At 45.9% G+C, this 23,875-nt stretch overlaps 5 protein-coding genes across 5 annotated transcripts; 2 read left to right on the forward strand and 3 right to left on the reverse strand.

The window, feature by feature from the left end:
- Positions 1 to 317: 317 nt before the first annotated feature.
- On the reverse strand, positions 318 to 2,166 carry V8C40DRAFT_259832 (cytochrome P450). Its single transcript, XM_083219054.1, has 4 exons — positions 1,977 to 2,166; positions 1,149 to 1,916; positions 616 to 1,091; positions 318 to 555 (listed from the first exon to the last, which is right to left on the reverse strand). Exons 1-4 carry the CDS (start codon positions 2,007 to 2,009, stop codon positions 390 to 392), a joined length of 1,443 nt encoding a protein of 480 aa, XP_083066816.1. The 5' UTR covers positions 2,010 to 2,166; the 3' UTR covers positions 318 to 389.
- Positions 2,167 to 2,720: 554 nt separating this feature from the next.
- On the reverse strand, positions 2,721 to 5,013 carry V8C40DRAFT_285775 (major facilitator superfamily domain-containing protein; the record flags this gene model as incomplete). Its single annotated transcript, XM_083222452.1, has 9 exons — positions 2,721 to 3,247; positions 3,312 to 3,632; positions 3,713 to 3,959; positions 4,026 to 4,149; positions 4,206 to 4,254; positions 4,326 to 4,406; positions 4,462 to 4,674; positions 4,754 to 4,911; positions 4,953 to 5,013. The coding sequence occupies 9 exons, from the start codon at positions 5,011 to 5,013 to the stop codon at positions 3,011 to 3,013; spliced, it is 1,491 nt and encodes a 496-aa protein (XP_083066817.1). The 3' UTR covers positions 2,721 to 3,010.
- A 3,452-nt stretch (positions 5,014 to 8,465) lies between these two features.
- V8C40DRAFT_278956 (uncharacterized protein) lies at positions 8,466 to 9,623 on the reverse strand (the record flags this gene model as incomplete). Its single annotated transcript, XM_083221144.1, has 3 exons — positions 8,466 to 9,272; positions 9,309 to 9,476; positions 9,525 to 9,623. 3 exons carry the CDS (start codon positions 9,621 to 9,623, stop codon positions 8,466 to 8,468), a joined length of 1,074 nt encoding a protein of 357 aa, XP_083066818.1.
- Positions 9,624 to 10,426: 803 nt separating this feature from the next.
- Positions 10,427 to 12,506, forward strand: V8C40DRAFT_285777 (cytochrome P450; the record flags this gene model as incomplete). The annotated part of the gene is made up of 9 exons (XM_083222453.1): positions 10,427 to 10,619; positions 10,674 to 10,846; positions 11,113 to 11,351; positions 11,404 to 11,582; positions 11,647 to 11,666; positions 11,742 to 11,833; positions 11,885 to 11,976; positions 12,063 to 12,134; positions 12,187 to 12,506. 9 exons carry the CDS (start codon positions 10,427 to 10,429, stop codon positions 12,504 to 12,506), a joined length of 1,380 nt encoding a protein of 459 aa, XP_083066819.1.
- A 1,067-nt stretch (positions 12,507 to 13,573) lies between these two features.
- On the forward strand, positions 13,574 to 23,331 carry V8C40DRAFT_278958 (uncharacterized protein; the record flags this gene model as incomplete). The annotated part of the gene is made up of 22 exons (XM_083221145.1): positions 13,574 to 14,151; positions 14,217 to 14,727; positions 14,781 to 14,904; positions 14,955 to 15,067; positions 15,128 to 15,292; positions 15,326 to 15,493; positions 15,642 to 15,696; positions 15,753 to 15,952; positions 15,986 to 16,202; positions 16,276 to 16,949; positions 17,025 to 17,233; positions 17,291 to 18,416; positions 18,476 to 18,572; positions 18,630 to 18,655; positions 18,716 to 19,156; positions 19,186 to 19,596; positions 19,667 to 19,960; positions 20,028 to 20,114; positions 20,292 to 20,443; positions 20,510 to 20,959; positions 22,839 to 23,071; positions 23,276 to 23,331. The coding sequence occupies 22 exons, from the start codon at positions 13,574 to 13,576 to the stop codon at positions 23,329 to 23,331; spliced, it is 6,387 nt and encodes a 2,128-aa protein (XP_083066820.1).
- Between the last annotated feature and the right edge of the window lie 544 nt (positions 23,332 to 23,875).

Genomic DNA, 23,875 nt, shown 5'->3' on the forward strand with positions numbered 1-23,875 from the left:
TTTTAAATTTAATTAAAAGTCTTTAAGCTATTAATTAATTAGTTAAGTAGCTAAAGAAATTAAATAAGAAATATAAAAAAAAAAAAAAAAAAACTATTTACTTTTTATTTTTAGAAAAATTAAAAATAAATATATTTTTTTATATAACCTTAGCTATATAGTTTATAAAAATAACTATACCCCTAAACTCTTAACTTTTTTATTTTTTTCTTTAAGCTACTATTCCTAATACCTAAATTAATAAATTAAATATTAAGTTATTCTTAAATTAATAAATATTTTATTAATTTATTATTAAATTAAGATATTACTTCTTAATCCTCTCTTAATTAATTAAAGAACTAAAGTTAATTTAGCCTAAGCTAACCTATTAGCCTATTATTACAACCTTAAGAGCTAGGTCGTAACAGTTGTAATTTCATATAAAGTGCTGGTTTTTCCCATATTGTATAAACTCTTTGCTGCTTAATCCAATCCCTACTACTATCTGCTATTTGTATATCAAAATTAAATAAAATTTTAGCCAAGATAAGCCGCATCTCTGCATATGCCAGGCTATATTAAAGCTAAATTAGCAATCGAAATCAAATAGAATGCTGTATGAAGTATACATACTTAATACCAATGCAGTTACGTGGCCCTACACTAAACGCCTGCATAGCCTCCAGCTTATCGCCTGCAAACCGTGGGTCCTTCATAAACCGCTCAGGATAGTACCCAAATGGGTCTGTCCAGAAATCGGGACTGTGATTAATTGCCCACTGCCAGACGGCTACAATGGTATCTTTGGGCACAAAGTGGCCCCCTATTTCGGTACCAGGTGATATCCTGGGCAGGCCATTAGGCACCGGTGGATAGCGCCTCAAAGCTTCATTGAGGCACGCTAGCATATAGGGCAGATTGGCCACGGAGCTGAGAGTAATATCGCTGTCGTTTTTAAAGGTAGAGCGGACCTCGGACGTCACTTTGGATAGGGCGTCTGGGTTTGTGGCTAATAGGAAAGTGGTGCCACATAAGAGAGTGGCTGTTGTCTCAGAGCCAGCAATAATAAGATTGGAAGCATTGTTCATAAGTTGGTCCACAGACAAATTCTATCCGGACTTAGTGGTGGTAGCCCAGGAAAAATGTGCATAGGAATCCCGACTTACTAATTCTTCCTTCTTCTTTAGGAGGCCTTCGATTAAATCAGCTCGCTCAACAGTGAGTTCCATTCTTTGTAAAAACTTATTCTTCACTAGCAGCCTATGTTCATCGCGCTTCTTGTGGAAACCGCTGCGCAGGATCCATTGTATAACTGGCCGAAAACCAAGCATAGCTGCTTCTATTATGAAAGTGTTTAGCATAGTCATCTGGGCAATCAACGCGACCCATGGATTGTAACTGCTGCCCTCAAGACAACCAAATGAACTACCAAAGCCAAGATCTCCTATAATGTCGAATGTTGCCCAGTTGAGCCACTCACGCATGTTGAGTGGGCCTTTCGACGCGTTTTCTCCCAGCCGACGCACCAAGAGATCAACATAAGATCCAATGATGGGCTCCTGAGCTCGCATGTTGCGATCACTGAAGCCAACGCCCAAACACCGACGCAATGCCGCATGCTCCTCTCGCTTTGCATTAATGAGGGTTGTCGGGGTATCTGGGAAGGCGTGGTAGAAGCTGGCAGGCTTGACGCGGTCTTGGTGGCCATATATGTCTTTCCATGCTCGTGGTTCGCAAAAGGCCAGTTCGTTTGGACTAAGACGTACCACGGAGCCGTACCTAGCATGCAGGTCGGCTACATGGAAAGCTAGATCTCCACGTATGGTGTGTAAAATGCGTGGAAGACGAGAGATGCGATGCGTTACAGGTCCAGGGAACGACCGTAGAGGGTGAAGGAAGAGCCGGTAAAGAAAAAGACCGCCATATCCAAGAACCTAGATGCAACAGGATCAATTAGCAATATTCACCTAATCTTTCTGTATTGGAACACTGACAAGGCTGATCGCAAGGATCAGCTGTATAATCATTGCAGAAATGTTGAGGGGGCACTTTTTGGGGGCTAGGTGGATTGAAGGGAAGGAAGGTACTTTGAAGTACGGCTTGTTTCATAAGAAATATCTTATTACAAGTTTGACAGGTAATCAATTGACGCCCGAAGTCAACTCGGTATTTGTATTTGTATCCGCGGCATTTGCAGGACTTGTAGTTGTGCCTTTTAAAGCAGGAGCCAATATAGCAGGAGCCAACATAGCGGAGCCCCTGACCCCGATTCATGCAGAGTTACATGGCACAAATTAAGTCATAACTCATACTCTACCTGGCTCATCCGGCGGTCACTTTGATGAAATTGCAGAGACCCACTTTTATCTCCATTGATCAAGATATTCCTATGAAAGCTTCCACCTCTGACCGCACCATATCTTGCCGACGTAAAGGATGACTATTCTGAGAAGTCAAAGCCAAGAGAGAAGATGTCATGGTTGAACACTCGCAATCAATTTAATGAGACCTTTACTCCGTATAGCAGGGAGATAGAGTGGGTTCCCCTGCCCCGACTAAATGCCCCGACTAAATGCCCCGACTAAATGCCCCGACTAAATGCCCCGACTAAATGCCCCGACTAAATGCCCCGACTGCGCCTCACAACGGGGGTGGGACAACCCGCCGCCGCCGGCATATCTTTTACCCCGTTGCCAAGTCCGAGCAATTGGTCACTGATAGTGGGAATATTGTGTAATGATTAACCAACTTGAAGCTTGTTTAATTATAGATACAGAGGTGTGAGCAGAATCTTGTAATCACTGCATCCTATGTCGTCAGTTCGCATAGGGCATGGAACTGCAGCTTAGGCTTATACAGAGGGTGCAAGCTAACTTGTGTTGGATATCTATTTGTGACGCTACAAATGGATGTCTGACTATGTAATGTAAATACAACCCTTTATGGCTACGTGCTGCCAGATGTGTCCAACCTCGACAGGGAGCTTTGGCAGCAATATTACACTACAGATGAGTGGCAAAAGCTCTAGCTAATACCCATAAGTATTGATATCTTGACGGCTTATTGCTTCAGCCTCTGCCTTGAGAAGCTTGTTTTCGCACTTGAGAATGAAGCGCATTAGCCAACACAAAAGTAGAGACATAATGGAGAATGCAGCAGACACGCTAAATCCCATGACGTAGCGAGGGCTGTCGCTGTCTGGCCAGAAATAAGGCCCGTAGATGGAGGCAATCTGAGCTGCAACATTCGTCATGGCCAGTGTAATCTAGAAAGGTACGTGTCAATAAGCTGTAAATGTCTCGGAGATGCTGAGAGAACAGAATTCTTACGGCTTTCTTTTCTTGGCTTTGAGACAGTGTCGTTGCTGTCCATCCCACGATGATAGAATTGACCGAATAAGCGCCAGCAGGGAAGATGAAGCAGACTACGTAGCGGCCGGCTGGATTGAGTGTCGACACGGCCAGCACGAATCCAATGACTGCCACAATAAACCCGGCTGTGATGTGAAGTGTGCGTTCGTGAAAACGGCCTGAGCTCCATGCGAGGAGAATCGTGGCGCATCCGGCGCCGATGTAAGGTGGACAGGTCAATAGCAGAGCTTTGAAGCTGCTGAAACCCATACTTTTGATCACGCTGAAATATGAAATTAACTGGTTAGGTATATCAGTTTGCAACAATCAGGACAGACGTCGTCTCGCTTACGTAGGTAGGAAATTGATGAACGATAAACAGCATAATGGAAGTTCTGAATCGCACAGAAGAGCCAGGTACGGGGGTCTTTAACAGAACTTTGGAGAGCGTCCATTACCGACTCGTCGTTCCCATGCGAATCGACCAGTCTATCATGATCCATTCGTTGTATCTCGAGTTTTTGCTCTCCTTCCTTTAGCCATGTAGTTGTCTGCGGAGTGTTCGGAAGCAACTTGAGTGCCAATATCCCGATGACGCCCGAAGAGGCACCTTCCAATATAAGTAACCTTTGATGCCATGTATTTATTAGCGTCGAGCTTGAAGTATTGAGGAATGAAATTTAATTGTCATACCATCTCCATCCTGCCATGCCTCTTACTCCATCCAAGTCTTTAAAAACACCAGCTGCAATGAGATTTGCGAAGCTTAAGCCAGCCATCTGTCCGGTGTATAATACAGCAACGCGAGTAGCGACCTCTGAGTCATGTCAGCAAGCGTGTTAGTTCAAAAACTGTTAAGTCTCTAAAGATTACCTTTTCGAGTGTTAAATATAGCGATCAGGTAGAGTGCCCCTGGATAGAACTAAACGTGACAAAGCCAGAATCAGTTATGCTGTTAGTTCAGACGGAATTCACGAGGGTACAGTCACTCACGGGTGCCTCAAAAAATCCCAACAAGAATCGACAAGCCAGGAGCGCCCCATACGACCGTACTAATCCGGTACATGCTGCGTTCTCATGAGTCCGATATGCACCGCTCGGCCAGGGTTAACAACTTATCAGATATTACAGACCAGGCTACTATCCAGGATGCTAGGTAGACACTCGGTCTGACTCGAGTAAGGAGCATGTTACTTGGAATTTGCATCAAAACGTATCCAACCGTTAGGACAGAAACTGCAGTGTTGAAGTCGGCTCCTTTTATATCCAGCTCTGTCTCTAAGCTATTGAGCTTTGCCTGTGACATAGCGCCTTGGTTAACATAGTTAAAGAAGTACATTAACTATAGAATAGGCTTTTTTGAATCACTGCTATGTCAGTTAGCTGAAATTAATACGAATATGGTATACATTTGCACTTACTATGATCCGGAAATCCAGCTTGTATACGAGCCGAATCTCTACAGGGTCGGACTTGGCTTGGGCCCCAGCGTAGTTACGACTAGCTTTATGGCCGCCTTTATCTAATTTAACGTCGATTGCTGAACTTCCATCTGTTTTAATAACTCCTGCCTGGATTCCTATTATAACCGGTGGTAAAGCCTTGCGGACTAAAAGCTACTAGTGGTGCAGCAGAAACAGTCTATTTGAGGGCGGTCGAACTTGTCTTTACAGCTAGACATGCACAAAGACAATGCCTCGAAGCAGATGTTAATGTATTTAGCTCTTACTAAAATTATATGATAACGCATAGACTCCCTGATGGTATGTTTTATAATAAGTATTTACGAATAGTTACATCCTATGCTTGCATATATGGGTATTACAGTGTTTAGCAATTATCGTCTAACAACATTTACGTACAGTATTATACTGAAAGGTATAAGATTGTTATGATTAAATGTCAAAACGGTAATGTAAATGCTGCTGTTGTTGCAGATGCTGACGAATATGCTGACGCTGACGAATATGCTGATGCTGATGAATATGCTGATGCTGACGCAGGTGCTTTTGTGACCTACAAAACGATCCCGGGGCCCCGACTGGTATATAGCACCGGGACCCGACTTATTATTGGGCTAGGTCCTCATGAAATATGCAAGTATTCTATTAATAGCAATTTGCATATGTGGGTCGTTTAAGAGAGAGCGTAATTCACACTCACGCCTTTGCCTTACTTATCGGCAAGCACAATTACTGGTGATAATGCTATCTCGCGACAGCGTTGACAGTTAATCCAAAGAGACTGTGCAGGGCAAGATGAAACCGGACGCATACACGCTAGATACAACAGATGTGGACGCAGCAGTGTTAAGGGACGGCCCTCACGATGTAGACACGGCTGTGTCATGGGATAGCCCTGACGACATAGACAACCCAATGAATTGGCCGCCTTGCAAAAAGAATACCATTATCGTATGTATTGCCTTTGTGCGCTTTATTACGTAAGTAGTTAGAAATCTCTCCTGATAGAAAATCTTGATTACTGATTGGAATTGAGATAATAGGCCACTCGCCTCGGCCATGATGGCCCCGGCCATCCCGCAGATCCGTGACGACTTGGGTATCGTTAATGAACAAATAGCGGTCCTCCCATTATCTATATACGTTAGTATTTGTGGATATACCTTAACTGACAGGAGGTTGTGTACTTGACCTAACTGTAGACCTACTTTTTTTACATTTACAGAGGACCTTAGCTAATATATCTTAATAATATATTTTAAAGTATTTTATTAACTAGTAAAAAAAATAAAAAATAAGCTTATATTACCTAAAATTTTTTATATAATATATTAATAATATATTATAAAATTAAAATATATAATAAGTAAAATAAAAGTAAAAAAATAATACTTTTAATATTATTTAATATATTATTAATATATTACTAATATATTAATATAAAATATATATTTTAATATTAATTATTAACCCTTATACTAATTGCTAACCTTTATATTAACTACTAACCCTTATATTAACTATACTAACCCTAACCTTAACCTATGTTTTATAAGAAAAATAATAATATATTATTAATATATTTTCTAAAGCTCCTGTTAGGTGAGAACCCCTGTAAGAGGAAAAAAGTGGGTCCGTAGTTAGGTTAGGTACGTGACCTCCTGTCAGTTGAGGTATACCCTCTCAGTGTTTCCGTCGACCATCAGAGAAGCGATGACATGCTCTAGGCACGGACTCTGACATCCATCTTCAGCTGTTGGGTTTTGCTATTGGGCCCTTGCTGCTTGCAGCCCTGAGTAAAACATATGGACGTCTTGCTATGTACTACATTGTTAATATTGTCTACACCGGCAGCATAATTGGATGTGCCCTGTCTTCTAATGCGACAGCCTTGATTATTTTCCGCTTCCTGGCTGGGTGTGCAGGCGGCGTGCCTCTTGTGCTTGGGAGCGGCACTATTGCTGATATGATTACTGCCGAGAAGCGAGGCCGAGTTATGGTGATCTTCACCTTCGGTATGGTAGTAGGTCCTATGCTTGGGCCGACAATTGCGAGTTTCCTATCTCAGGCAAAAGGCTGGCGCTGGATATTTTATCTCCTTACCATTCTTATATAGCCCTTACCTTTACTATAGCCTTCTAATGGTTGACATAATCTAACCTAAAGTTTCAGAGCGGAGTCATGACTACTACCTGTTTGTGTTTCCTAAGGGAAACATACGGTCCTGTTATTCTTGCGCGAAAAGCAGTCCGTACCGGAAAAGTGGCCGCTAATAAGGTGGCTTCGACAAAACAGATATACATTCGAACGGTCAGCCGACCTATTCAGCTCCTCTTCCCGAGTCCAGTTCAATTTTGTCTCTTGTTTTATTTAGCCGTGGTCTACGGTATCCTCTTTCTGGTCCTATTGACTCTCCCTACGATGTTGATTGAATAGTATAATTTTTCTGAAGGCTTGTCTGGTCTACTGTATCTCCTTATTGGACTTTTTGCTATTATTCTATTGGTTGTAATGATCACCTTTATAAAAAACTCTTGGCTACGCTTAACCACGGTAAACCAAGCCCTGAGTAAGTAATGATAATAACTTTAGTGCCCTTTGTAGGAGATACACGTTAACCATGACAGAATGTGGCTTATCCACCTCTTCCTGGGAAACTTTCTCCTTGTGGCTGGCCTCTTGTGGTATGGCTGGGGAGTTTAAGTAAAAGTACACTGGGCTGTGCCCATCTTTAGAGCTGCTATCTTTGGAGTAGGCTTCAATTTGGTCTTTGTGAGTGTTCAATTCTCTAATATGCCGTTGCTGTGCTAATATTAGAGATAGGTTTGCACTTAAAGTTATGTGGTTGACGTCTTTACGGCATAAGCTGCGAGTGCAACGGCTGTAAATAACGCTACTTGAGGAATTGCAGCTGGGTTAATCCCCTTGAGCGGTCTAAGCCTTTACTCTAGGTTAGGATACGGCGTAGGTAATACTGTTCTGGCCGCAGTCTTGGTTGTTTCCGGTGTCCCTGTGACGATGCTGTTCTGGTATAGGGCGAGACTGAGGTTGAAATATCCGTGGAATGATAGCTAAGGTATTATATAAAGGAATTATAATACAATTGGACCATAATATGGATCAAAACTTTTATGCAGTATTTACCTAGTTCCCAAATATAAGTCTAATCTCTAAAACTTAAAACCGCCCAATAAAAATAACAGTTTGAGATAGGTTTTAATAATATATCGTCAGGCAGGCCAACTCAATACTATTGGGGCTCCCGCTTAACGGGTCGACTTAGTATGGCACAGGAGTAACGCCCTACCCTGCGTAGTTATAATCCTTTATGGGTGCCGGTATTAAGGCCTTACACCCATATGCGCAAAAGTTCGTGATGCCACTCCGACATTCGCCTTGCAAAACGTTATTTTTTTTAATACGAGAACGGCTACGACTTAATACAAATATTTGCTTTAGACATATCATAAAACGGTGACTTAATATGATTGCCTCTAAAGCTACTGGGAAGGCGCAATGGGCTTTTTTGTTTTTTTTTGCTCTTCTACTCTGTGAAGCGTTCTTCGATTATCTCTTTCAGCTTGCCAGTCCGATCGTTGAATATCAGGTCTTTCAGATCCACCCACTCAACTTCAAGAGGCCAGACGTAGTTGGACTCGAGATACTCGCCCTATGTTGGAGACATGGCAATCAAATTCTGCTCTAGACGCTTTTTGGCGTCACCCTTGTCTTCCGGGATATGGGCAATGCGGAAGGTGACCTGAGTTTGAGTATTGGTCCGGCGTGTGACAACTTGGAATGTGTTGATGGCCGTATCGCCCAACGTCTTCCCCACGACACTGCGTAGCAGCATCATACTGAGGAACAAGCGACCTACCTTGAGAGTAACAGTACCCCTGCCAACCAGATGAAATAAAGAGTTGTCATAATCTGTCCACTCAGCGAGGTCTCCCGTTGGATACCTGACGACAGGTTGCAGCCGACGCACCAGATCTGTCAAGTGGACGTAACCACGCTTCCTATTCTCGCGGATGACATCGCCGTCGTCATCAAGGAGCTCTAAGACAACAGTGGGAACATTGACTTGATAGATGGGTTTGGTTGCATCTTCGGGACTGGATGGCGGCTTGATAGGCAGGCCGATGACGCCACCATCAACTGATACATACATAAGAGGGCCGACACGAGCGTTTGGGAATGCTTGAGCGAAGACGGAGCGGAGATCCTCGTAAAAACTCTCGCCCGTGTAAAGGATGAGGCGTAGGCTGGGGAGTGTCTCTCCCTTTTCGATCAGGTAGTCGGCCACTCTCACTACGGTGAATATATTGCTCATGATGACGGTGGCCTTGAAGATCTGCATACTCACTGCGATAGACTCGGGTTTGATACCACCCGTGATAGGCAGCTGGACATGCGGCGTCGACATTTCAACCAGCGATACAAGCTGCATAGGAAAGGCGCCGTACAAGTTACCACCCTATGTAAGATTGGCGACGCGGTCACCAGGTATCACTCCAGACCTATAAGACATTGATAAAGCTAACATCTTGCACCCGCGCCTCAGTTCATCATGCGTGACGTGGACAGCCTTGGGCGCGCCAGTAGTGCCGCCACTGGTAAATATACCGCCATCTATCACAGGAGCAGTAAGCACCCGGTTGTTCTCCACGGTTGCATTGGCCTAGTATTGGTCATTATCTGTCACCGGTAATAAAGACAGATCTGAAACGCCTTCAGGGACATCTGCCCAAAGGTCTCTGTAGAAGGAAGAGTGTGTGCGCACAAACTGAAGGTATTCTGCGATAGACTCGGCTGAGGGGTACAACATTGTGAGGAACGGCGCAATGGCAGCGTGGAGGGAATCAAGTAAGCAAAATTAGCGGAAGGTCATTGAGTCACTGACAAGCATGTACGACTGGCTTATACTGATTGTCGATGCGATGGGATGCTCTCTTTATTCATTCTTCATACTTCACAGATGAAGTGCAATAGATGGCCAGCTAGGCTATAATTTTATGCAACTCCCACATGGTAAAGGGCCCACCTGGGTCTCGACCGATACTAGATTGGAAGGAATGATTATTCTTAACTCGTGTAAGATTACGTGTGTATACTGGTCTGCGACTCGATGGACTAATAGCATGGTTAAACCGGCCTAATATATCCACCTGGGGGTATTTAGACTTAAACGGCCCCGTCATCTGAGTGAGCTTACTTTATTATTTGAACTGTTCTTGTCTACTATTATTAACCGATGGAATACAATCGCAAAATTCCGTATAGTTTACCGTCTCACTGCATATTGCTAAGAATTCTTTCAGTCGGGTCCCTTATGATCCATATTAAACATCCTGTGAAAGGGATAGTATTTGAATTTCAAACAGGGTTAGACGCTAAGGATTCTTTATGTTCCTTGCATCTTACATCTGGGGGTTTTTTTTGCCGCTTCTTCGACCAAGTTATTGGATAATGTCTCTGACATTCGTACCATGCACTCTGTGGCAACTGGGAAGCATCACTCATTAGTTCCACATGTGACATAACCTACGGTGGTCTCTCTCACTTAGAAATCCTCATACAGTCCTTCGCGATTGATATTGCCATCAAGGTCACCAGGACAATATCTCCAATATGAGCTCTATTATACACTACTCCACGCTTCTCCTCGCCGTTTGTATAGATCCAAAATGGCGGTGGTTGGTGGGAACGATAGTGGTAGTCGTATCATTGTATGCTCTCGATATAGCCGCAAGATGGTATCGCGATAGAAAATTCAGGCAATTTGGTTCCCCGGCGCCGCTGGTGCGGTTCAGGCTTCCTCTTGGTCAGCCACCGAAACCGTATCTACATTTTCGATATTAATTACTAAATTGAACAGGTATGGACGTAGCTGTTACGACAGCGTATGCAATTTTCACCTACAACTTCCTGGAGCGCGTCGAGAAATGGCTGTCTGCCGTGCCTGGCCGGACAGTGGACTTGAGAACTTTTGGCGTCAGTATGTTTGTGACCGACGAGCCAGATAATATCAGAGCCATCATGTTAACTAATGTATGCTTATTCCCTTATCAACTCGTAGCTAATCACCCGTCGCTCGTGGCGTGTTTGGGAATATGATGGGAGATGCAATATTTATCAGTTAGTATCGAATATTATTTTACTTCATCTTTTTTATAACTGCTAACCTTGAATGCAAAATTGAGTCGATGGTGACATCTGGCATCAAACCAAAGATATGTTGCGCCCTCATGTAAGTCGTTGGCTGTCATAAGCAAGAATTCTTCAACCTATATTGGAAATTGGTGCTGACAGAAAAGGTTGGCGTCCTTCGTTCAAATGATCTCGAAATTACTGAAATGCACGTTCAAAACCTCTTCCAGCATTTCAATACCTCTCAGGCCATTGAGGTCTATGATCTAATTGACCGCTTCCAGCTGGATGTCACAACAGAGGTCTACCTTGGCGAGTCAGCCAGTTCGCTTGCAACCAACAAGCAGCCGTTCAGACAAGCGATGGACACTTTGTTTACGATTAACACGACAAGAATTCTGTTCGGGTAAGAAATCAAAAGCACTCTCACTTAAGGCCTAGCGTTGATAATGTAATAGGAAGCTTTCGTTGTTATTTCCTGATACCTGGATCGCGCCAAAGGTAATAGAAAACCTGCATAGTTACACTAGGGGTCTATACAAAAGAGCACTGGCAAGAGATTTTTCAAAAAAGTCGCCTGAAGATTATAATCTCCTTGACGATCTTATCATGCAAAACAATGACTACGAGGTTTGGTGTCTTTACCAATTCATTTGTTTCGAGACTTATAAAGAGACAGGTAATCAGATGTTAAATGATAGCGGTCATGCTTGGCGGGAAAGTATGTATCTCTATTTTAAGCCAATTCGCCCCGTTGGATATTTATCTATTGACTCATGATTGTGCCTTGCTATAGGACCCTTCCTCTATCCTTATTACGTGGTCCATCTTTGAAATGGGCCGACACCCTCGTATAATGAAGAAAATGAAGGCCGAGGTGGAGCGAATGTGAGGCATTACAGCTGCATTATGGCGGTACGTACTCAAGGTCATTACTAGATGCGGCAACAAATCACCGACGGCATCTCAACTGAAAGAGTTAACATACGTGCGACATGTGATCAACGAAACTTTCAGAATGTATCATCCCCGTAAGTATTACGCAATCCCCTTTCATGGATTGTTTAAACTGGCAGAGAGTATATAATTGGTCTTAATATCAAACACGCCGTGGCAGACACAACCTTACCCACTGGAGGAGGTCCAACGGGCAAGGAGCCACTTGCTGTTCCCAAGGGAACATCAGTCAGTAAGTAGACGAGACTAATCTGACCGATTACCAGCTGACAGCTCCTCTTTAGTGTATTCCACCGTTGGAATGCAACGCCGCAAAGACATATATGGCGAAGATGCTCACGTCTTCCGACCAGAAAGATGGGAGGAGAACACACCAAACAGGTGGCATTTTCTGCCCTACAATCACGGTGTAAGAATATGCATGGGCAGGAATTTTGGACAGCAGCAGCTTGAATACATTCTCCCTAGGATCTGTCAGGACTATGCAGAAATTGGCATACCTTCCGATCAGCCTAAGCAACAGATCAGAGTCGAACTCAACACAAAGATGGCCCATCCATGCTTCTGCGAATTCGTGCGAGAGGAGAAGAAGAATTTAGAATAAAGGATTATTGGTTTGAGAGGGGCAATTTGCAAATCCTGAGAGCTTTTCCAGCTTGTCGGATCGACTAAGCAGTCAAGTAGTTCAATATATGGTAATGCTATGACTCTCGTCGTTTTGCTAGTTTCTTTGTATCCTAACAATATAGCGGCAAACTCCAAGAGTTATTTAAAATGCTTACTCTTGCTATATTCATAATAACCTTCTCTTTGGCTATTTACTTATTAACAACTGCACTGGGTGATATGCCTAATTGGTACCGAAAATTTCCGCATGTCTTCGTAATTTCAACCGCTTAACAAAATATAGCTTGGAAACGCTTCAAGGTGTTAATCAAATGGAATATTGAGTAGGCCAAAAACATTCAAGTTTAAGAAAGCATTAGCTGCTTCGTTATCATCTAATCTTTGTAGAAGCCGTATCTAAATGGTGGATGTTTCCACAGGATGGTAAAGGATTGAACTATGCAGGCGGTGTTTAGTGATTTACTTTATCCTCAGTCTCGGCGTGCAACAAACAACGTTGGAAGTTTGCAGCACACAGTTCTCGCGACGTTTGGGGTCAGAATTTCCTATATTGGATGCCTGTATCTGGGCGCCAAAAGTGGGCGTTCCAACGTATCAAGAAAATTCACGCGATGCAGGAGTTGAGCGTTGGATTCGGAGAAGGGTTTCCAGCGCCTGATATATTAACCGGCCACGGCGTTTAAGGGAAGTGGGCCGGGACCCGAATGATATACTAGGACAACAATACTCTGTATGCATGTCAGAGATTGCAAGGGTAAAGGGCCATTTTCGCGGAGTGGGTCTTAGAGGCCAGACTCGAGGCTCTTGGCAGACTTGCTTTTGCTTCTTTCCCCTGAATGTATCCTTCTAGCCGAAACACTGCGCTAGGCTGATATGCATATACAGTAGTTAATAAAGACATCACATGTGTACGAAGATCTCTAAGCCGTAGATATACTAGCCTATATATGTAGATGCAATACCGGTGCTCTGGGAGATTAATGGAATAATATACTTTGATTTGTTAATATAGTCAACCTACCAAAACGGGAGTCAATTCTAAAGATGGTACAAGAGAGCACACGCAGTGAAGAAACCAACGGCACTGCTACGCATGCCAATGGGAGTGTTAACGACGCGGCCACACCACCGCCTCCTATAGCGATTGTGGGAATGGGATTGCGGCTTCCTGGAGGAGTTAATAGTGTTGACGATTTCTGGGACCTCCTTATTAATAAGAAGGATAGTGCCAGCCCTATACCTCCAGATCGGTATAAGCCAGAAGGCTTTTATAGCCCGCATCAAAAGCCAGGTCATATTGTCATGAACCAAGGCTACTTTCTAAACCACCTCGATATAACACACATGGATGCAGCCTTCTTCACAATGTCCAAAGCTGAAGTCGAACGTCTTGACCCTCAACAAAGACTTCTCCCAGAGGTTGTCTACGAGGCATTTGAAAGTGCGGGTGAGACTAACTGGACAGGGAAAGACATAGGCTGTTATGTCGGGACGTTTGCCGAAGACTGGCTAGATCTCCATGCAAAGGACTTGCAAGACTTTGGCATGTACCGAATTACAGGTTCTGGTGACTTTGTTTTAGCAAATTGTGTATCTTCTGAGTATGATTTACACGGGCCTAGGTGAGTAATCGTGTAAGCTCCTGTAAAGTTTATCTCCCAGACATGCTGCTAAGTCAATTATATAGCATGAAAATTAAGGTTGGATGTTCTTCTGCTATGCTAGCCCTGCACCTTGCTTGCGAGGCGTTGAATAAGGGAGATTGCTCATCTGCCATCGTCGGTGGTACAAACCTCTTGCTGTCACCTGCTTTGACAATGGCCATGTGCGAACAAGGTGCCCTGTCCCCTGACGGATCTTGCAAAACTTTTGACGCAGATGCCAATGGGTACGCGCGTGCTGACGCCATTAACGCCATATATATAGAGAGGTTGGACGACGCGATCCGAGACGGAAATCCCATCCGCGCTGTTATCCGTTCTATGTTATTAAATTGTGATGGAAAGACGCCTGGGTTGTCTAATCCAAGCTCAAAAGCCCACGAAGAGCTTATCCGCCAGGCGTACAAGTTTTCTGGCCTTGATCCTGCTGATACAGCCATGTGTGAATGCTATGGCACTGGAACCGCAGTGGGAGGTCCCTTGGAGGTCAATGCAGTTGCAAATGTGTGGGGGAAGGATGGAATTTTGATTGGATCGGTGGGATCTACCATACTCTATTTGAGTGGTACACTGAATTAACATGTCAGCAGGTTAAACCAAATGTCGACCACTCTGAAGGTGCCTTAGGCATAACCAGTATCATTAAAACGGTGTTGGCTTTGGAAAACAGGACTATCATCCCCAATATCAAATTTAAGAATCCTAATCTCAAAAGTAAGCACCTTATCTATTATACGTGGCCCCTGCTGACCACAATCTACCAGTTCCTTGGCAATCGGCCAAACTTACAGTTCCCACTAAGCCTTTATCATGGCCTGAAGGAAGAGAAGAAAGAATTAGTGTAAACTCGTTCGGGATAGGGGGTGCAAATGTTCATGTAAGATATCTGTTATGTACACTACACTAGTTTTTGAAAGCAATGGGCCGACTCGTATAGATAATTATTGACTCCGCGGCGTTCTACCTCGCTAAGTATAGGAAACCGAATGGTTTAACAAATGGAAGCGCCAATGGAACCAGCAATGGAACAAACGGCAAACACCATGATGCCAAGCCTGAGCTTTTTGTGTTCTCTGCTAACCATAAAGATTCGCTAACTAAGGTTGTTGAAAACGCTGAAGAGCACTATTCTTAGCATAAGCCGCCTTTACGAGATATGGCATATACTCTCGGCGCTAGGCGTAAACATCTTCTATTTCGTACATTTGCTATAGCCGATGGCAAGTCGCTGTTTGACATATTTTCGCCGAGTAGTAAGAAGACGCAAAGCTCTCCTCTACCAGTATATGTATTCACAGGCCAGGTAAGTCCGTTCAACATACCGCGTCTCGACTTTGCAATTTAACCAAGCAGTAATAAGCTGATTTATATCTCTGGAAAAGGGTGCTCAATGGCCGCAGATGGGCAAGGAATTGATGGAAGATTACGACTCCTTCTTCTGAGATATTCAGGCCATGGATAAAATATTACAGAACTTGAAGCAATGTCTATCATGGAGCATTCAAGGTGAGGCTTCATAAATAGCTGAGCTGATCCCTGAGCACAACAACTAATCGATGCAGATGAGCTCTTAAAGCCAAAGTCTGAGAGCGTGCTTTACCTGGCTGAATATTCACAGCCTATCTGTATAGCTCTACAGGTCGCTTTAGTGAATCTTCTCGCAAAATGGGGCGTCCAACCCTCTGCTGTAGTTGGCTACTCAAGCGGCGAGATTGCCGCTGCTTATGCCGCAGGTTGCCTGACCATGGAGGAGGCCATCACCGTCGCGTTCTACTGAGGTTTGGTAACTAAGCAGCAAAAACGTCCTGGTGGTATGGCAGCTATTGGACTTGGTCATGATGACGTGATGCCTCTGCTGCGGCCCGGAACTACCATTGCATGCGAGAATAGTGGAGGCAGCGTCACCATATCTGGTGATCTAGAGCCACTGGATGCCTTAATTGACGATATCAAGCAGGGGTATCCAGATGTGCTGGCACGAAAGCTGCAAGTCGAGATGGCCTATTATTCTGGTATGTATTAATCACCCGTTACCTATATAATCCACTTCTGAAGACAATCTAACGGTTCTTTGGCAAATTAAAGATTATATGAAAGAAGTTGGGAATGTGTACGAAACCTGGATGGAGGGACACGTCAGCCCTCAGCGGCCAAAGGTGCCTTTTTTTTCCACAGTATTTGCTAAGGAGCTCGACCAGGCTGAGCACTTCCTCCCTTCATCCTGGAGAGCAAATTTGGAATCTCCTGTCTTATTCCACTCTGGAGCAGTAGCCATTCCCAATGACGATAGACTTAGCGGCTGCCCCTATCTTGAGATCGGTCCACATTCCGCGCTAGCAGGTCCTCTTCGACAGATCTACAAGGAGAAAGGGGTCACCAAAGCATATGTCTCAGCTCTAGCAAGAGGAGAGCATTCGACTAAGAGCACACTCAAGGCTGTAGGCCAGCTGTACACGGTTGGGGCGGATATTGATTTTGGTGCAATGAATGAGCATGGAGTCACTTTGCCAAATCTTCCTGGCTATGCCTGGCACCACGACGTCAGTTATTGGTCCGAAAGCCGTGCCATGAAAGCATGGCGGTTGCGCGATATCCCTCACCACGACGTTCTCGGATCCCGCATCACTGAAAGCAGTGATATAGAGCCAGTTTGGCGTAATATGCTGAGCCTGGACCATGTGCCTTGGATCAGAGACCATCTTGTACATACTGACGTCCTCTATCCCGCCGCTGGCTACATCGCCATTGCTGGCGCTGCCGTTGGCTAGCTACCGGGGAGCGCCGGTGATTACACCGTTCGTAGCGTCACCATCAACGCCGCCATGGTGATACAGCAAGCCAAAGCTACAGAGGTCATCACCACGCTGCGGCCGGTGAGGTTGACTGACATGCTGGACTCTCATTGGTACGAGTTCACCATTGTGTCCTACAATAATGGCAACTGGACCCAGCACTGTCACGGCCAAGTCCGCTCTGGAGCCGGTGCTCGGTATCCCACACAAGATGTTCCATCCCTACCACGAAAGGTCCCAGCTGCCCACTGGTATAGGGCCATGAAGAGAGTCTGATTAGAATACGGCCCGACTTCAACAGGTCTAAGTGATATCTCTGCAGGTGTCAATAAAAAACAGGCGTCAGCCACCGTAATCGACTCGCCAAAGGATGAAGAATCCCCATACCAATTCCACCCGGTAACCCTGGACCTCATCTTCCAGATGCTCAGTATTGCTGTGTTCAACGGCCAGAGCAGGACCTTTGACCACTTGAATCTACCAACATATATCGAGGAGCTATACGTCGGTCACGGGGCTCGCAAGCAGATGCGCATTCATATCGATGCCGACGTCAGCGCACGCAAGGTCGTGACAGGTAGTGGACACGGTATAACCAGCGACGGAGACCTTGCTATGTATCTCAAGGGCTTGCGCCTGTCACCTCTGGAGAGCGATGACGCCGACCGCGACACAGAACCTCATGCCGCTGTGAAGCTGGTGTGGAAGCCGGACATTGATGCGCTTGATGTTGCCACATTAATGCATCCGATGCTCGACGTCAGTTCTGCCCATGCGCTGGTCGAAAAGCTAAGTTTGCTGTGCGCTGCTGAGAGTGTGCTCCAGCTGGAGGGTAAGACAAATGTGGAGAGCCATCTAGGCAAGTATTATCAGTGGTTGAAAAAATACACTACTAGCGAAAAGAATCTGTTAGTACCGAACGCTTCAGAGCTGGTTTCCCTGGGCTCCTCCGACCGGCGTCAACAAATTGAAGAGCTTAACGAGGCTATCAAATCCACTCCCGGGGCTGCTGTTGGTCGTGGTATCTACGAGATCTACAGCTGCGTCGCCGACGTCTTTGATGGCAAGGCGGATCCTCTCGAACACCTGCTCAAAGATAATATCTTGACGGACTTTTACAATTTCGCTGACTTGTGGGACTACTCGGAGCTCATGGAGCTCCTGAGCCACAGTAACCCAGCACTGCGCATTCTTGAGATTGGTGCAGGCACCGGCAGTCTAACATCGACCATCCTCAGGCATCTCAAGACTCCCTTCGGCGAGAAAATGTTCTCCAAGTACATGTACACCGACATCTCTGCTGGATTCTTTATTCAGGCCAAGGAGCGGTTTCAAGACTATGCAGGGATTGAGTATAAGACTTTGGACATAACGCAAGACCCAGCCGCACAAGGCTTTGAGGAGGGCTCTTTTGACTTGGTTGTCGCGGCCAATGTAAGTTATTCCCCCCAATTCTGATTATATGCAGATCACTGAAATCTAGAAACTCCAAGGTATTACACGCAACTCCTAAGCTTTCAGAAACGCTAAAAAACGTTCGCAAATTCCTTCATCCTAAAGGCCATCTATTCCTCCAGGATCTTTATCCAGGTCAGTGCGACACTTCTATTTCATGAAATCTCCTATATTAATACTTACTCTGCGCAGAATCAAAGTTCACAAATTATGTCATGGTAAGATAGGGTCACGATCTAAGAGTTCATAACAATGTCAAACTAATCCTTTCTCCGTAGGGAGTCCTTCCTGGTTGGTGGCTAGGCGAAGACGACAGTCGCTCTCAGGAACCGTATGTGAATCCGGAAAGATGGGACAAGGAACTGCGTAATGCTGGCTTTGATGGTATCGAAGCTGTCAAGCTCGACCACGCGCATCCCCATCAAGTCAATGCCAATATCTTGGCTCGACCGACAGCACAAAACACGACTGCGACATCCCCTAAACGAGCGACTATCCTGACAGAAACAGAAGAACTCAGTACAATTGTGCAATCGCTCAATGCATACCTCTCCAGGAAGGGGCTTGAAGGCGACACCTGCACCTTGAAACAGAACCCTCCTGCCAAACAGGACATTATCGCGGCGATAGACCTAGACGGACCCTTTTTCCATGACATCTCTGGAAAGAATTTGCGCGATTTTATCAACTTTGTCTCGGAATTGCGCGAATGTCGTATGGTCTGGTCTGGCTTACACGCTCGGCTCAGGTCGACGCGAAGGACCCACGATACGCCATGATCGTCGGTCTGGGTCGCTGCATCCGCTCTGAGATGTCGCTTCCACTTGGCGTACTGGAATTAGACGAACTTAACCAGGGCGCATGGGCTGCTAGCCTTCAGGTACTCGAAAAGCTGCAAAGAGGGGATGATGTGAACCTAGAGCAGGCAGACCCAGAGTATGAGTTCTCGTTATCGCACGGGCTCGTTCATATTGGCAGATTCAGCTCCGTGTCGGTTACCAAGGAGCTGACATCCTCAGAAACCGAGGATACTCCACGAAGACTAGAGATTGGAAGACGAGGCTTGTTACAAACTCTGCAATGGGCACAAATGCCCTGGGATGAGCTGCAACCGCACGAGGTCGATGTCGATGTCAAGGCCGTAGGCATGAACTTCAAGGTTGGTTAAACACCTATATCAAGCGGGAAATTTGAAGGGATACTGTTACTGACGAGAATTCTGAAATTAGGACGTATTGATTGCTATGGGAATCGTGGAAGGCCGCCCCATTGAGGGCAATAACCTCGGCTGCGAGTGTGCTGGTATAGTGCGCTCAGTCGGTTCCAGAGTGACAAATGTCCATGTTGGAGATCGGGTCATGATTCTAAGCGGCATGTCACTATCTACAAGGCTCAAGGCAAACGCGCTTGGGTGCGTAAAGATACCCGACAGCCTCAGCTATGATGACGCAGCCACGATGCCGTGTGTTTACACGACTGTGGTCCGTTCACTGATTGATATTGGACGTTTGCAAAAAGGCCAGGTAAGTGACATGGAATTGACAGACAGATTGGTTCCACGAAATTGTTCTAATGTCAAAATCTCCTTAGACAGTCCTGATTCATTCTGCTGCTGGAGGCGTTGGCATCGCGGCCATGCATGTCTGTCAGACCATCGGAGCGGAGATCTACGCCACGGTAGGTACCCCGGAGAAGGCTACTTTTCTTACAGAGACGTTTGGAATATCGCCAGACCACATTTTCAACTCTAGAGACGAGACTTTCCGAACGGATATCTTGGCCGCAAGCAATGGCAGATGAGTAGACCTGGTTCTCAATTCCCTATCCGGTGAGCTTCTGCATGCTTCATGGCAGTGCGTTGCCGAGTTTGGCATCATGGTCGAGATTGGCAAGCGTGACCTTATCGGTCATGGAAAGCTGGCCTTGGATATTTTCGAAGCCAACCGAGGGTATTATGGAGTCGACATTGCGCAGTTGTCCGCTGACAAGCCACTGGAAACGAACAAGTAAGTGCCGTTAATTGCTAGAACTTTACTGAATTCAGAAAACACATGAATTAACTCTTGAGACAGGACCCTCCGCAGGATCGTTGACATGTACAAAGATGGTCAGATTAAGCCTATCCACCCCATCATATGCTTCAGCGGTGAAGCCATCGAAGAGGCATTCCGTTTCCTTCAAAAGGGCCAACACATCGGCAAGATCGTTATCAAAATGCCCGAAGATCCCAAGATCCTGCCGAGTGTGCCCGTACATACAGAGATCAGGTTTCGTTCCAACGCCTCGTACCTTCTGGTAGGTGGTCTCGGTGGCTTGGGACAGGCTGTCGCCACGTGGATGGCGGAGCGCGGCGCTCGCAGCCTCGTGTTCCTTTCGCGCTCTGCCGAGAGCACTGAGAAATATGGAGCCTTCTTCGAGGAGATGCAGGCTCTGGGATGCAAAGCTTTAGCAGTTTCAGGCGGCACAGTCTGCGGGCAACGAAGGGCTGCGAACATTCCTCAACGGGATCGCTGGGGACCCAAGTAGATTAGATGCGCCGGCAAGCATCGAGTTCCTAGCGCGGACAATTGGGGCCCGGGTCAACGGTTTTTTGATGCGATCTGAGGATGATGAGGTCGACATGTCGCAGACGCTAGCACAGGCTGGTGTTGACTCTCTTATTGCCATTGAGATTCGCAATTGGTTCCGCCAGAGCCTGGCTGTTGATATTTCCGTCCTCGAGATGTTGAACGGTGTCTCCATTGCCCAACTGGGTGAGTTGGCAGCTCAGCGGCTTAAGGAAAAGCATGCAGTAGATGAAAAACCAAGTTCAAACGGTGTTAGGGAGACGGGAGACACATATCTTGTCAACAAAGCACTTTAAGAAGCTAGAGTGATGGTTGGGTCTCCCTGTTGGCCCCCTCAAAGCCGCACGGATGAGACACGCGCGACGAGAAAAGAGAAGGTTATACGGACTAGAGATTGTTAAACTATTTTATTAAAATCTACTATTCCACAGCCAGAAGTTTATACAGCGAAATGGTTTTATTTGGGGGGACTACTAGCGTAAATGATATATTATTCCCTAGTGTTAAGGTTAATCTCTTTGGTCTGTCGAGTGCGCTTCTTTTTTTTCTAAGAGTGAAATAAATAAATGAACCCATGACTTCGATAGATAGAATTAAGCATTGATACTTTGGCCATCTGGTAAACCTCCCTTCCTTCTCCGAACTAATCCGCTATCATCCATGTCCATTTCACCCCCTCTGCCCGTAGTGTCAACTTCTTCTTTTGAATTGAGCCGAGTGAGAGCATTAATGACAAGCCTATCAGATGCCAAATGGTGATTATTACTACTACTTCGACTGCCGAATTGAGATGGTGGACGCGTAGGAAATATGTCGATGGTGCCAATTTGGAGAATGATTCATTGCGCGGGATGCCTTGGGCAGATGCATCGCTAGGGTTCTCCGATTTGCTATTTTTGCGGATCTGGGCGTCATCATCGCCCATCCGAGAGTTAAGCATGTTAATCACCTCTCTCACCTGGTCGACAAGCTTAGACCGTTGAGATCTCAACTTTTGCATGGTGGTGCTCGAACTAAGGCAGAGTAGTAGTGGGCGCAAAGACTTGACAATGTCCATGCTGATCTCGCCGAAGAGCAAAGCTGCAAACGTCGTAGTAGGGAAAATTATCTAACCAAGAAGGAATATCAAATACTAGGGCAAATAATCTGGCGTATAGCCCCAGGCTCTGGTATAGACTAAGATGAAAATATAGAAGTTGTACAGCACCGGTGCAAGCCCCATGGCCACCAAGGTCTTCCATGTTGCAATAATATCTCGACCGGCAATTTTGATAGAGGACGCGGCCAATGCACTTTTGGCCTTCTGATTGCTGATGACTTTCGAAATAATAAAGACTGGCGAGAAGAGCACAAGGCCGGCCACAACACCAACTGATAGCATGGTAAGTTTTGTTAACCGAGTGAGGAGAAGAAAGGTTACTTTTGATACGGACATGATAGCATAATCAACCTGATGATCCGCTATTTGAAGGTGGCGGAGTTGATTATTGTACCGCTTAATATTATCCAAGAGGTCGGCTATGCGCTGGTCGTCTTCGTATTTTAACAGACCTTGAGATAGAATCCTGTTTAGGCCCATGGCTTCTGACAATGGTAGTTTACCGTTGGTATATAACCTCCTTGCTGCCTGAATACACATGAGGGTTTCGTAATCTGGCGCAGACAGTGACAGAGTTCAACGCTGCAGTGCATATTTGGAGAAATTCGGCAATGGCCTCCCGACGATTCGTCAGGTACTTTTCCACAAGATGACTTTGGACCTCAAATAGAGAGCCAAACTGAACAACAGCCCTTGAACGAAATTTGTGAGCATGAAAGTAGTTCATTCCGACAGGTATAATGGTCAACCCGCAGTCTGGGCTCTCAAGCATTGTGCCCAGAGCCATGATGGCAACACCGGCTTTCAGCGGCAGCAAGTCTGTACGGTCATGGCTGCCGCCCTCCGGGAAGATTCCCATGCAGTCTCCGCCTTTCAGACGGCCAAACACAGCTTGGTAGAGCTTGGTATGGTCTATGCGAGGGGCTATCTTGAATCTGGTTCCCTGACGTCCTTGGTCATCGCGGGCAGTGAGTTGCTGCATCGCTAGCTGTGCCTGTACCGGCCGCTTAATCCGCAGCTCTCGAGGACTCATAATCGCAGCAATGTCCACGCTAGATCCAGCCACGCCCTTAGCAGAGGGCAGGAAGAGCATGCGACCCACCTCGGCATCCTTGACAACGTCGGTGTCAACACCATGCATGAGAGTTGGGTTAGCATCCGGATCAGGCAAGTAGACAAGTCCAGAGACATACTTGGCCATGTCCTGAGATCGACCGACGGGCAATGATCCGGCTGAGGCGAGCGCCTCAGCCGACGAAGCCTTGCACAGATTTCTGAGCGACAAGGAGAGAGACTTGTCGACCAGCTTCATTACGCAAAGCTCACTGGAGCAGTAGCCCGTCGATGAACTGATTTACGTGAGGCGCGACGATGAAGAGCACCGGCCCGCTCCTGGGTACGTGTGACGAGCCCCGGACACGAACCTCCCGGAAGAAAAGGTCGATAATAATAGACATGAACGACAAGAAGAGGTCGTACTTCCATGGGCTAAAGGGGGGGAGTCCGCGGACGGGCTGATTGAGCTCACGGCCGCGTTGGGCGGCCGGGTGCCGACCTGCCATGACGGCAAGGATTTAAGGCGAGCGTCTGGCCGATGAGCAGCGTTCTTCGTGGCGATAAAGGTTGCGTAGTCTGCTGTGATTATGCTGAGTCAAGGACTTGCTTGAAGAAAGAAAGTCATCTGATGCGTTGTGTAGGTAGGTGAGATGCTTGCAGGACTAAACGTTGTCAAATCCTTAATCCCTTATTAAAGCATAGACATGCATATGATA

Source organism: Trichoderma camerunense (assembly GCF_050948025.1).
Source record: "Trichoderma camerunense strain CBS 138272 chromosome Unknown V8C40scaffold_45, whole genome shotgun sequence".
Classification (NCBI taxonomy): domain Eukaryota; kingdom Fungi; phylum Ascomycota; class Sordariomycetes; order Hypocreales; family Hypocreaceae; genus Trichoderma; species Trichoderma camerunense.